Genomic DNA, 11,671 nt, shown 5'->3' on the forward strand with positions numbered 1-11,671 from the left:
CTTGAATTGATTATTATAATTTAATTTTAAAAATAGTTTAATGAAGATTTGTTCAAAAATTTAACAGCAGAGGCCATGAACAACTATTGCTCTGGTAATGAGTGCAATAATGCAACATCATCACGAAAAAGGTACAAAATAATAGAAACTGAATGATATAACAAGTTAATTATCATTTGTTCATTAGACAAACTGGAACAATGGTCAGACCTGAGGATATTATCATTGTTGATATTACTGAAACAACCTCTGGACTAAGAGTGACCTTTTATGTAAGAGGTCGATCTGGAGTGCCTATTGATGCTTACTCAGTACGAGCAGCTATTGAGGTCAGTACAATTAGCATAAATAATACACCCTAACACTGCATGTGTAGTGTTTAATGCACAAAATTGGCTGATGATAAAGTTATCCTGCTTTTGATCAAAAAGTCCATCCTCAGTTAAAAATTGCTTTATAATGACACATACCCAAATTTAAAAATAATTTCTAATGCATTTTGGTGTCCCGATATAAAGATTTTGAGCAAATTTTGACTGAAATTTTTAAGTTATGGCCATTTCAAGAAGTAGTGAATTAAAAAAAAAAAAGCAAAACCCATAGTTTTTTTTTCAAAAAATGGCCCCAAAATCACTCCCAATTTTATTACATTTTAAAATACACATTGATGTCCTTATGCTGTGTAGCAAGTTTGAGCTGATTCTGACTTCAATTTTTTGAATTATGGCCATTTTAAGAAAATGCCAAAATTCTAAAAATACCCTGTACTATAACCCATAGTTTTTTCCAAAAAATGGCTCCAAAAACACCCCAAATTTTTATTACATTTTCTGATCCATATTGATGTCTTTATGCTGTGTAGAAAGTTTCAGTTGATTTCGACTTCAATTTTTTAAGTTATGGCCATTTTAAGAAAAAGCCAAAATTCTGAAAATTACCCAAGGCTATTATAGCACATGGTTGTTTCAAAAAATGGCTCCGAAAGCACCCCAATTTTTTATTACATTTTCTGATACATATTGATGACCTGATGCTGTGTAGAAAGTTTGAGCTGATTCCGGCTTTAATTTTTCAAGTTAGGGCCATTTAAAAAAATGCCAAAATTCTGAAAAATTTTTAAGGCTATAGCCCATGGTTTTTTGTCCAAAAAATGGCCCAAAAATCATCACCATTTTTATTAAATTTTCCGATACAAAATAATGTCCTTATGCTGTTTAGCAAGTTTGAGCTGATTCTCACAAGTATTTTTTAAGTTATAAGGAGATTTTAAAAGTAATAGTTTTTTTCCAAAAAATGGCTCGAAAATCACTCCAAATTTTTATCACAGCTTCGATTTCTGTAATACTGAAATTAAAATAGACCCAAGCATGATTTGCAATTTTGCATTTGCATTTTCAATTTTAGCAATTCACTTAAGTTCCCTAAATACAATCATTGCATTATTATTATTATTATTATTTAATATTATTATTATTATTATTTAACATTATTATAATTCATTATTATTATTATTAGGCATCTAGTTCAAGATATACTGCTGCTGGTTTACCAATAGAGAGCATTGAAGTACTAAATCCATCAATGACTCCTACACCTACAACCAGCCCTACTGATGATGAGGGACTTTCTGCTGGAGAAATAGCAGGAATAGTAATAGGATCAGTGATTGGAGCACTCCTTCTCATAATAATACTTGTCATAATCATCTACTGCATATGGTAAGTGTCATTTCCGTTTATTTTGCATTATTTTCATGATATTATGCATATTTTAGTAAGAGGCTTAGAGGAACTAGTCGTTATGCTTTTGTCGAGAAAGGGATCCCTACTACAGCCCAAGATGATGAGTTCACTGTTCAAAACGTGTACTATGAACCTAGACCTCCTAGCCCTGATGAAGGTATGAGGTTTGAGAGTAAAAGTATGAGAGTTTGAATGTATGGGTATGGGGATTTGAGAGTATGAATGAGACCTTCAAAGCATATAACGATATGAAAAATTATTATTATTATATTTTTTATAAAATTACCATTTATTAGGTTCAGTTCAGAATATGGAGTTAAAATTTGCTCAAGAATCTGAGAGCAGTGAAGATGAAGATGATGATAATGATGCAGAAGGATCTGATAAAGGGCAAAAGGAGAAGAAAAGAGTCAGCCAGGCTGCTGGTGGCTTGGAGAAGGAAATGCTTGAGATGTCCGAAGAGACCCATCTCTGATGACAGTTTTATTTAATTAATAGATAATAATCGTAAATATTTTGCCATTCATGCATGCATGTACTAGTCTGTGTCTACTGTCAGAGATTTAGTTTAATTTATTATTTTTATAGATATTTATTTTTAAGCAAAATTAATCTTAGTCCAAAGGCTATTATATAAAGCAAAAAGCATGGCTATGGGAGGAATTTTTATTGACAATTCCTGTTGTTTAATAGAAACTTTGATCAAAAATTCAAAATCGGATTTTTATGAATTTTTATAGTCGCTCAAAAATCCGAGTAGTTTTAAAATTTTTGAGCTGATAAAAATTTTTTAGAGCTTCCTCAATTTGTGATAAATTCATTATTATTCATGAGAATCAATGATTATTAAACAATGAATACCAAATGAGGTGAGAAGTAACAAGGAAGAGAGCAGTCCTTTTGCTACAAGTAATAATCTGACAATATCAAGAACAGTCGCATAATGGTAAGTCATAAAGGCAATATCTACATGTATAGAGTACACTAGTAGATAGCTACTGATTTTAAATAAGGTGTGAAAAATCATAAATGTTATGTATGGAAAACCTATTGAGATCTATCTATGTGGATCTTACAGTTTTAATACTCAGCTACTCAGCTGCAAATTGCTTTTTCTTTGACCATAATAATCTTCTTGATGCTCTTCAATTTTGAATTAAGACCATCCACTGGTACTTTGCTGACTATGATGAAGCAATGATCAAGTTAGTGCCAGTGTCCATGCGGGCATACCGCATATACTTAGTGGTGATTTTTTTTCTTCTCTCTCATAAAAGTACACATGATTGCTATGATTAATCTATTGTTTATTACTGTGTGTATGGACACTTTGACTTGCAGCAATTTACACTATAGTCTAAACAAAGTACAAAGCCTAAAGCTGTTTATTGGAATCAAGCCATACAGTCATAGTATGTGCAGAAACCATGCATGATCTAAGCCACAAATTACAACACAATTACTGTAGCATGTAACACTATAGCCCACACCGTACTGCATATAACATTCTTGTGGTTATTCTTGATAATAGGTAGCCGCAATGTTGCTGTTCTCATTCCTTATTGAAGTTGCAGTAGTTGCAGCTGCAAGTCCAAGCCCATCTCCAATTGATGATGAAGAGGGACTGAATACTTTAGAATTGGTTGGCATTATAGTTGGAAGTATAGTGGGGCTACTCCTGATAATAGTACTGGTGGCATTACTGATACTCATACTATGCTGCTTGTGGTAAGCACAATAAAAATAATTACTTTAATTATTTTGTTGTATCATGACTGAGCAGCAGAAAGATGAAGAGACATAGTCGCCAGACACTTAATGATGATGAAGCGGATCGGCTACCTTTAAAAGAGAATGAGCATACCATGACTGTAGTAATGAATCCACATTCAATGTCCCGCGGTGGAGGGACTGGAGGCAGTACTGGTGGTGATGATGATAAAGATGACGACGATAATAAATCACAAAGTTCTGAAGGTACGTTAACTATGAGAATATGCAGCCATGCAAACAGTGGTAATTGTAATTATTACAGGTTCTGTTCAAAGTGTTAAACTGAAATTTACAGTTCAAGAAGGTGCAGAAGGTGCTAGCAGCAGCAGCAGCAGTGATAGTGACAGTGATTAATTTCAGACTGACCAAGTACTTTTAAGATTTTATTATTTTGCTTTGATTTTTTAACATCCCTGACGAACCAAGTTATTAAATTTATCAAGTTTTCATTTTTTTACCACGTGATTTTACGCATGCGCACTAAAATTTCCTGCCAAATTGTAAGCTACCATGGCAACCGAGCAACAAGATGAGCTCGAGCGAGACAGGAACAGTTGTTAGTAGTGTAGAGTTGCCGGACGAGAAGCCTAAAGCTAAAGGAGCAGTGCTATTTACAGGTCACTAGAACTCCCTTGCATTATTGAGTCTTTCGTCTACTGCAGGTCCAGATGGCATAGGAGACTACAAAGTGAACGTTCAAGATCATTTTTATGTCGGGCATGGAGCTATGTCATCAGAAGCAACTAGTAATACAACGTATCTCTGTCGTGCATCCACAGTGAGTCTTCTTAGTCCTACTATATATCTTATCATTGCATTCTGTGTAGGATACGCCACATCCACCTCCAAAGTCACTGCGTGTAGGTGAAGTTGGTTGGGGTGTACCAGGCAATGCTGATTACTCATTACTGAAGACTGGGAACCAGATTATAGTATGCACTCATAATACATCTATTGACTTCATTTGCTGCAATAATAATTCTACATCATTATGATATCTATGTTTCATTCTCCCTTGACTATACTACCCATTAATTCCTTTAGTTAAAAGAGTTCCGAGGGAGAACAGAAGAAAGATACACTCATCGTTTCCAAGAACCTTACTATCCACCTCCATCAGCTTCAATGCATCCACAGGCACAAGATTTAGAGTCTGTTTCTAACGACTCAATGCAATCTGTAGCAAAACAATAAAACATACAACAGGTCAAGCAGAAAGAAGGTATCGGACTATGATACAATTATTTTGGCTATTGTGGATGTTACTATTGTATTTCATTTCATTTTTAGATTTAAAAAAGCATACAGAAATGGACAAAATGATTGAAATTCTCATTAAAAAAAAATATCGTTAAAGTTTCTATTTCTAGCCAGTGGCCACATATTAAAGCTAGCTTACTCAATCTATTTCTGACCTATTTGCAAAAAAATAAAGAGCCACTTTAATCATAGATCAATGCTTTAACTTTCAGTAAAAATCAAAACTAGTACACAATGTCTCACAAATCATTGAGTCGGATGTTGGCCATACAGGTACACTAGAATAATAATTATTATTAAATAAACAAAAAACAACAACAAAAATAGTACACAACAGAGTTCGGGGGCCTAAATAAAGTCATGGCAAGAATAATAAACTAAATAATTATTATTAATATTATTATCAAATATTTTAAAGTTCAAGTTCTAGAATAAGTCTTGCACTAATACTAGTAAACTCGGCACTTTAGGACTCAAACTCTATAGAGACTCCTAATTTGTGCCCACCGGTGGAGATGTTGCGTGCTTCAATGAGAGATGAGAGGCTTAGCTTGACGCCGTCACGAAGATTCTCAGAATACCCAAGACCAATCTGACCGGTCTGATTCACTTTAGCCTACCAAAAGAAAAGGGAAAAGTAACACTATAAATGAAGAAAGATCTTAAACTTTAGGCTAGGCAAAGTCCATTTAAATTCACCAAAGCCAAGAAATTACAGACCCACCCACAATCAATTATATAAGTGGCTTTTCAAAAACAAGTAAATGTATATGTACATGTATACATATAAAAAGACAGTTGCATGTACCTTAACAACAGCTCCGCCATCAAGGACAGTCTTAGTACCAACGGCAAGACCAGGGTTGCTGGATTGGACGTTGTATGTTGTCATTAAACCAACCTCAGTCTTATCACTTATCTAAAGGAAAGAATATACGGTACATGCACATCATCATTTTTCAAATCTCAAAATTTCATCCAATTTTTAATTAGAATCAGTTCAAAATTTCATCCAAAAAAGCATTAAAATGCAAAAATGATCTTTTTGTCCATTTTGATGAAATTTGGCCCAAGACCATGTACTATAGTACATGGATTTTGATCCGATTTATGAGTAATTTAAAAATTAATTTTCTATAATAATTTTCATAATAATGACTTACTTTATGGTGAACTGAAGCCATGCAGTCAGCAAGGTTTGTGCTAAAAAGAAAAAATAAATAAATTGAAGTATAATTAAATTCTATAAGTGCAATTACAATTACTAGCAGACAGAGTATAAGTAATAGGCTTCCATAGACTCTTAAAGAAGCATTAAAACTCAGTGTTGGTAGTAAATAAAACTATTGGTATATTACTTTAATTTGGCAGCAGTTTATATTGCTGATTTAATTGTTGTTACATAAAAATGCAGTAGGTATAATCTTTAATTATACTCTTGCTAATGATTGGTGGTTTAATATCGGCAGTTTGAATTGGAAAAATGCTAAACACTACAAATGGACAATACCACATGTCATTACAAGCTCCATCAACCAATAAAATTGTACATGAACATGCATAAAAATTTCCGAATACATAATAAAGTAAAGAGATTCTAGCAGGTACAAGAGTATCAAGTACTTACCAAGAAGAGTGAACTGTATATCCGTTCCCCCTGTACCCTAGTGAAATGTTGTTGGCTGTCATCTTAGCAGAATTGATCTCATACCCAGCCTGATATCCAGCATACCAGCCCTTGTAACTATACAGCATAACACAAAAACATAATGAAAGGTCTAAGTTATTTAAATACCCATGCTTCTCCTCCATAATGTCAAACTCATACCAATTCTAAACTGATACCCATACCAATTCTAACCTGATACCCATATTAATTCTAAACTAATACCCATACCATGCCCCTGATACCCATAATCCCATACCAGGAAAGCTTCTACTCCAATACCCATAATTTCATACCATTAGTTTCATACCCATACCCCTTAATTCCCAATACTTACAGGAATACAGCTGCTCCCTGTAGAGCTGGTCCAGTCACTTGTTGTAGAGTAAAGTTGCCATCAAATGAGAAATACTGACGCTTGTACTCTGTACCAAATGTGACAGCTCTTTGCCTAAAAGAAGAACAAGCAAAGACAATGTAAAATTAATGCATATCACATGATTATTATTATTATTATTATTATTATTATTATTATTGTTATTACCCATTGTTTGGTGACCAGGATCCTTCCAGGCTAAGTTGGAGTCCCTCCACTTTGCTTGGTTCATAGGTTAGTTCAGTGTTTAGGTCAGCACCTGTGCTCCAGCTCTCCGTAAACGTAACACCTTATTATGTAATAAAGAACAATATATTATATATACATACAAAGTATATATACTTGTACATACTGTATAGCAGGAAATTTTGGAGAGAGTAAAATTTGGCAAATTGCTAAATTTTAGGTGATTGGTCGTTTTTAATTTGGTGAATTTGTGGCCACATGGCATTGAGCGTGTGTATAATGGCTCAAAATGGCGGATTTTATTTTGGTGAATTGCTATCAAAACATCAATTCGCCAAATTTAATTCCCTCAAAAATTTCCCACTGTACGGTACTACAGTATACAGGTCCCATACAATAGCACTTGTATTTCAATAATAATAAAGACAGAGATATGAAAAGTATAAGATCAAAAGAGAAAGGAAAGCAGTACATAACAGCAGAAGTGATTAAGAAAGAAAGGATGGTTTTTACCTTGCTCAGGGAATTTAAGCTTTGTCTTCATGCAGCCAGATGTCCTCCCCTTATCAAGGTCATGTGAGCCATTAGTGTCAAATTCCTGAGGAGGAGAAACATAATGATAAAACAAGTTAAGTAATAGAATAAATATAGATTTCATGCATGTACATTGTACAAGTAGGTACAGTACAATCCAATATAGCATTAATTCACTCAAAATTATAAAAGCATAATCAGTATGTGCATAATACAAAGAATAATAAAATATAATGTCAATAATGAGAAGACACAATGCCACAATATGTTACGACGTGTAGAAAGGACAAGAATATAAAGCCAATAATGAAGAATAGCATGTACATGTACATGTACTCTGAATGGTAGGTGGATACATATAAAGAGCACAATGTATTGATGTACATGTACGTGTATAATTACTTACAACACCAGATTCTGTCTTGGTCTTCAAGGAGAGTTTGATCTTTGGATAATCTGCAATAACATACCAAAAGAAAACATCAATAAGTAAGTACAAGATTATCCCATATAATCCTATGTTCCTCCTTCCCTACTCCATATCATGCAAGTATATGTACATGTAAAACCACATCTAAAAGGCTACCAAGCAACCTTATGTCACACAAGCTGATTCATAAGCCTCTCCTTATATGAGTTGTCATTATGTAGATGTACTCACCAAATCCTTTGTTAAAAACATCACGGGCAGCCTTTCCTAGATCTGCAAAAACTGGTGGGACGTCAGCCATTTTATTATAACTGGGAAGGGAAAAAAGGAGGCAAATAGAGAGAAAAGACAAACAGTTACATAAAAGAGGATTATAATAGGAGTTGTTCACATATTGTCCACACCACTCAATAAAGGCAATGTTAATTTGTATAACCCTGTGCATGTCAGTAATCTAGCTATGAAACAACAACCTCATTTTACAGGGAAAGGCTACGATAATACGTTAACATAGGACCTTATGTAGGAGCAAAAACTCAAATTATAAATTCATTTTGTAACACTAGCAAAAGGCTTAAGCAAACGCAAACAAGGCATACAAAGGCTCAAAAACACTTCAAAAGTTTAGACTAGGCATAGACGATAAAAATAGAGGAGTCTCACCTTTTTTCCTAACACTGACCCTAAGGGAGATGACACTACCTTATCCTATCTTTCTCGTTGGCTCAGAGACCTACTACGCATGCGCACTAGATCACGTGCACAAGCAATGAATTTGAAAAAAAAAAAGAAAAAAAATACCTTCCCCAGGGGAGGATCGAACTCCCGACCTTCGCATTACTCAATACTGTTTATAAGTACGACGCGCTAACCGACTGAGCCACTGGGGATAGCTGCAAGATCGAGGTACAATTTTGAGACTGATTTCTACTCATTTTACTTTAATTAAAATTTTAATACTGAAAACAGTTTTAAATACATACAATTTTTATTCAAAAATAACATTCTATTATTTTTCTTTTTTTTTAACTCTGCTACTCATAAAACTGCTTAGAGATAAAGTCATGCGTGCATAATAATAATAATAATAATAATTAATAATAATAATAATAATAATTAGTATATAACAGTCAGAGTTACACGATAGGGAGAGACACATTAAGAAGAAAGAAGCAATATCTCTTCTTTAAAAGATGCAGTTGTCACATGGCATACTTCTTCGTCCACTCTGAAGCTGTTTGTGAGTACTTTGGGCGATCAGTTTTGTAAATACGAGCTATGTCAGGTACCAAGGGATCATCAGGATTAGGATCACAAAGAAGACTACATATAGATAAAAGAACTAGGAAGAGAAATAGAAAGGAAGAGACAGTGAGAGAGAGAAGAAGGAAAAAAGAGGAAGTGAAAGAGGAAAAGAAAGAGAGAGAGAGGGAGAGAAACAAAAAAGAATAATAAAATTTAATAATTGTGAATAGGAACCTTTAGAAATAGTTAATGCTGGGCTCCATTGTGATCTTAGTATATCCAAACAGATACTACCGTTACTGTTAATGTTGGGATGATATATCTTGGTTGTGAATGATATCTACAATAACAAAGCAAACAAATAAATAAATAAATACATTACATTAGCCGGAAAGGTTAAACACACACGCATGCATACATAGCTTCTCTATTATGAGAGCAGAGCAAATACATAATTTGGATCAACTTTAGTTAGATGTAGTATCAAATCAATCAAAAATGCTTGAAATGTGTATTTAACATGAAATTTCCACTAAATTTTCTGACCATAATAATAACACTAAAAATAGTGCAGACATTATATGTACATGTACAGTAGTAGAGGTGTGGTTATTTCATTAACCTTTGGTGGTTTGAAAGGATAGTCTGTAGGAAAGTGTATCGTTAAAAAGAACACTCCACCTTGATATGGACTATCAGGCTATAATGGAGGAGAGAGAGAGAAGAAGGAAATGAAACAAAAATGAGTGAAATGAATTTAAAAATAAAGGAAATAAGAGGTGAACACACAAGGGAAGAATAGTAAATATAAGAGTAAAAATAGAGAGAAAGAGAGAGGAGAGAGAGAGAGAGAGAACAAACTCACAGGGCCCATTATAGTTGCTTGCCAGTGAAACACTGCAAAAAAATAACACAAAAAATACTAATAACTATAGTAATAAATACTAATAGCTAATGTACAGATATAATTAGTAATCAACGCTTGACAAAAGGCAGACAATTATCTCTTGACTTCAAAAATGAGCCAAAGTAGCATGAACACATGGATTATACATGTACATGTACATATACACGTATGTACATGTACATGTACATAGAGTGAAATAAAAGTGCAAAAAAGGAGAGGAAGGAAGAGATCAGAAAATGGTAGACTTACAATCATCCCCAACAGGACCAGCAGAACATTGGGCTGGTGGATCGCGACCTAAATCTTGTAATTCCTAAAAATGAGAGAGAGAGAGGGGGAGGGGGGAGGGAGGAAGAGAGAAAAGTGTGCGATAAAACAAAAAGGAAAGATGCTGTTTAGACAAAGAGAGCAATACACTGCCTGCAGATGACAATGTTTACACAATAACTGATGACCACTTTCAACATAATATAACTAGAAGAATGTCAAGGGACATCCTGCCAACACTTAACAAATCAATTGAGAAAAGAAACACACACAAACACACAACATACACAAGTATATGTACATGCTTATACTACAATATACCTAATACAAGAGAGCCGTGGCCCCGCCTCCGGTCCTCCATTACAAACCACACCCATTCCTCTTTAACACAATTTAGTGTGCTAAAACGGTCGTTTGCGGATGAGGGGCTACTTATAGGTAGATCGGTACATGTAACATGAAGAAAAGTATCATTTGTGCTGGATATAGCAATGTTCATAGTAAGGTATCACTGTTTTCGGTGACAAATTATCACCCAAACCACTTTCACAATCGCCTATACTTCATGAGCTTCCCCACAAAAACTATTTCAAATTGGCCCTTAGCCCACAGAAGATAATGTGACAGGGAAAAGAAATACAGTACGTAATATATGTATACAAGTTAAATATGGTCAATGGAATCGGATCAAAATTCTCCCCAAGTCATACAAAGAGGTATAAACGTTACATAGAAGGCATCGACAGAGAATAACAGACCTTATTAATTCTTTTTAATGCCATTTCTTGTCTTTCCTCTCCCTCGTTCTCTCCCTGACTACACTAAACTTGAGCTCTTTTTCCCGATCCTTCTCTCTCTGCACCCACGCGTTGGTTTGGGCCACGCCCACATCCTTCCAAAACCTCTGCTGATTCATTTTCCTTTACTGCGCATGCGTGGACGCCATCTTGTTTTAATTTTCCCCGTGGTAATGAATTTGATTAAAATATTCCAAGAATACGGTGGACATGAGAATGAAGTGGGTAGACATGAGAATGAACCTAATCAAAGTAATCAGAATGAAAATAGAGAACTGAAAATTGATGCTGATGTATTAGTGCACAACAATTAGCTACTTCAGGCTCATTCAAGCTCAGTTATTCTACATAGTGACAAACAACTACTCTCTAAAGCACAAACAATTCAATAACAGCAATCAGCAGATATTTAAAAGGCATACATGCATGACTTTCCCCGCGGCCACAAAAATCCCCAATGCATTGATGCAGCATTAATGCATGATTAC

At 34.5% G+C, this 11,671-nt stretch overlaps 6 protein-coding genes and 1 non-coding gene across 7 annotated transcripts in view; 4 read left to right on the plus strand and 3 right to left on the minus strand.

Moving 5' to 3' along the window:
* The window catches only part of LOC109580439 (mucin-like protein), a 4,201-nt gene extending 4,160 nt beyond the window's left edge, over positions 1–41 (plus strand). The window contains exon 8 of the mRNA XM_019993577.1: positions 37–41. Coding sequence (XP_019849136.1) covers positions 37–41 — 5 coding nt within the window. The remainder of the gene's footprint in view (positions 1–36) is intronic.
* A 1-nt stretch (position 42) lies between these two features.
* Positions 43–2,318, plus strand: LOC100639600 (probable inactive receptor kinase At3g02880). The gene is made up of 5 exons (XM_019993590.1): positions 43–131; positions 188–329; positions 1,516–1,718; positions 1,775–1,899; positions 2,039–2,318. The coding sequence occupies exons 1-5, from the start codon at positions 76–78 to the stop codon at positions 2,215–2,217; spliced, it is 705 nt and encodes a 234-aa protein (XP_019849149.1). The 5' UTR covers positions 43–75; the 3' UTR covers positions 2,218–2,318.
* A 277-nt stretch (positions 2,319–2,595) lies between these two features.
* LOC100637576 (uncharacterized) lies at positions 2,596–3,953 on the plus strand. Its single transcript, XM_003384402.3, has 4 exons — positions 2,596–2,688; positions 3,274–3,470; positions 3,526–3,719; positions 3,778–3,953. The coding sequence occupies exons 1-4, from the start codon at positions 2,686–2,688 to the stop codon at positions 3,867–3,869; spliced, it is 486 nt and encodes a 161-aa protein (XP_003384450.1). The 5' UTR covers positions 2,596–2,685; the 3' UTR covers positions 3,870–3,953.
* A 50-nt stretch (positions 3,954–4,003) lies between these two features.
* Positions 4,004–4,884, plus strand: LOC100637702 (uncharacterized protein C4orf45 homolog). Its single transcript, XM_003384403.3, has 5 exons — positions 4,004–4,132; positions 4,178–4,293; positions 4,343–4,447; positions 4,560–4,737; positions 4,806–4,884. The coding sequence occupies exons 1-4, from the start codon at positions 4,045–4,047 to the stop codon at positions 4,707–4,709; spliced, it is 459 nt and encodes a 152-aa protein (XP_003384451.1). The 5' UTR covers positions 4,004–4,044; the 3' UTR covers positions 4,710–4,737; positions 4,806–4,884.
* A 165-nt stretch (positions 4,885–5,049) lies between these two features.
* Positions 5,050–8,735, minus strand: LOC100637825 (voltage-dependent anion-selective channel protein 2-like). Its single transcript, XM_003384404.3, has 10 exons — positions 8,631–8,735; positions 8,199–8,278; positions 7,944–7,993; positions 7,517–7,601; positions 6,986–7,106; positions 6,779–6,892; positions 6,403–6,519; positions 5,939–5,978; positions 5,584–5,694; positions 5,050–5,391 (listed from the first exon to the last, which is right to left on the minus strand). Exons 2-10 carry the CDS (start codon positions 8,266–8,268, stop codon positions 5,242–5,244), a joined length of 858 nt encoding a protein of 285 aa, XP_003384452.1. The 5' UTR covers positions 8,269–8,278; positions 8,631–8,735; the 3' UTR covers positions 5,050–5,241.
* Positions 8,736–8,769: 34 nt separating this feature from the next.
* Positions 8,770–8,857, minus strand: Trnai-uau (transfer RNA isoleucine (anticodon UAU)). The gene is given in 2 exon segments: positions 8,770–8,805; positions 8,820–8,857. It is a non-coding gene; the product is annotated as a tRNA-Ile (tRNA).
* Positions 8,858–8,922: 65 nt separating this feature from the next.
* LOC100637950 (ubiquitin-conjugating enzyme E2-17 kDa) lies at positions 8,923–11,274 on the minus strand. The gene is made up of 6 exons (XM_003384405.3): positions 11,145–11,274; positions 10,369–10,432; positions 10,078–10,109; positions 9,835–9,912; positions 9,447–9,552; positions 8,923–9,309 (listed from the first exon to the last, which is right to left on the minus strand). The coding sequence occupies exons 1-6, from the start codon at positions 11,166–11,168 to the stop codon at positions 9,170–9,172; spliced, it is 444 nt and encodes a 147-aa protein (XP_003384453.1). The 5' UTR covers positions 11,169–11,274; the 3' UTR covers positions 8,923–9,169.
* Positions 11,275–11,671: the final 397 nt, after the last annotated feature.

The sequence above is a fragment of the Amphimedon queenslandica genome, unplaced genomic scaffold (genome assembly GCF_000090795.2).
Source record: "Amphimedon queenslandica unplaced genomic scaffold, v1.1 AMPQUscaffold_13491, whole genome shotgun sequence".
Taxonomy (NCBI): domain Eukaryota; kingdom Metazoa; phylum Porifera; class Demospongiae; order Haplosclerida; family Niphatidae; genus Amphimedon; species Amphimedon queenslandica.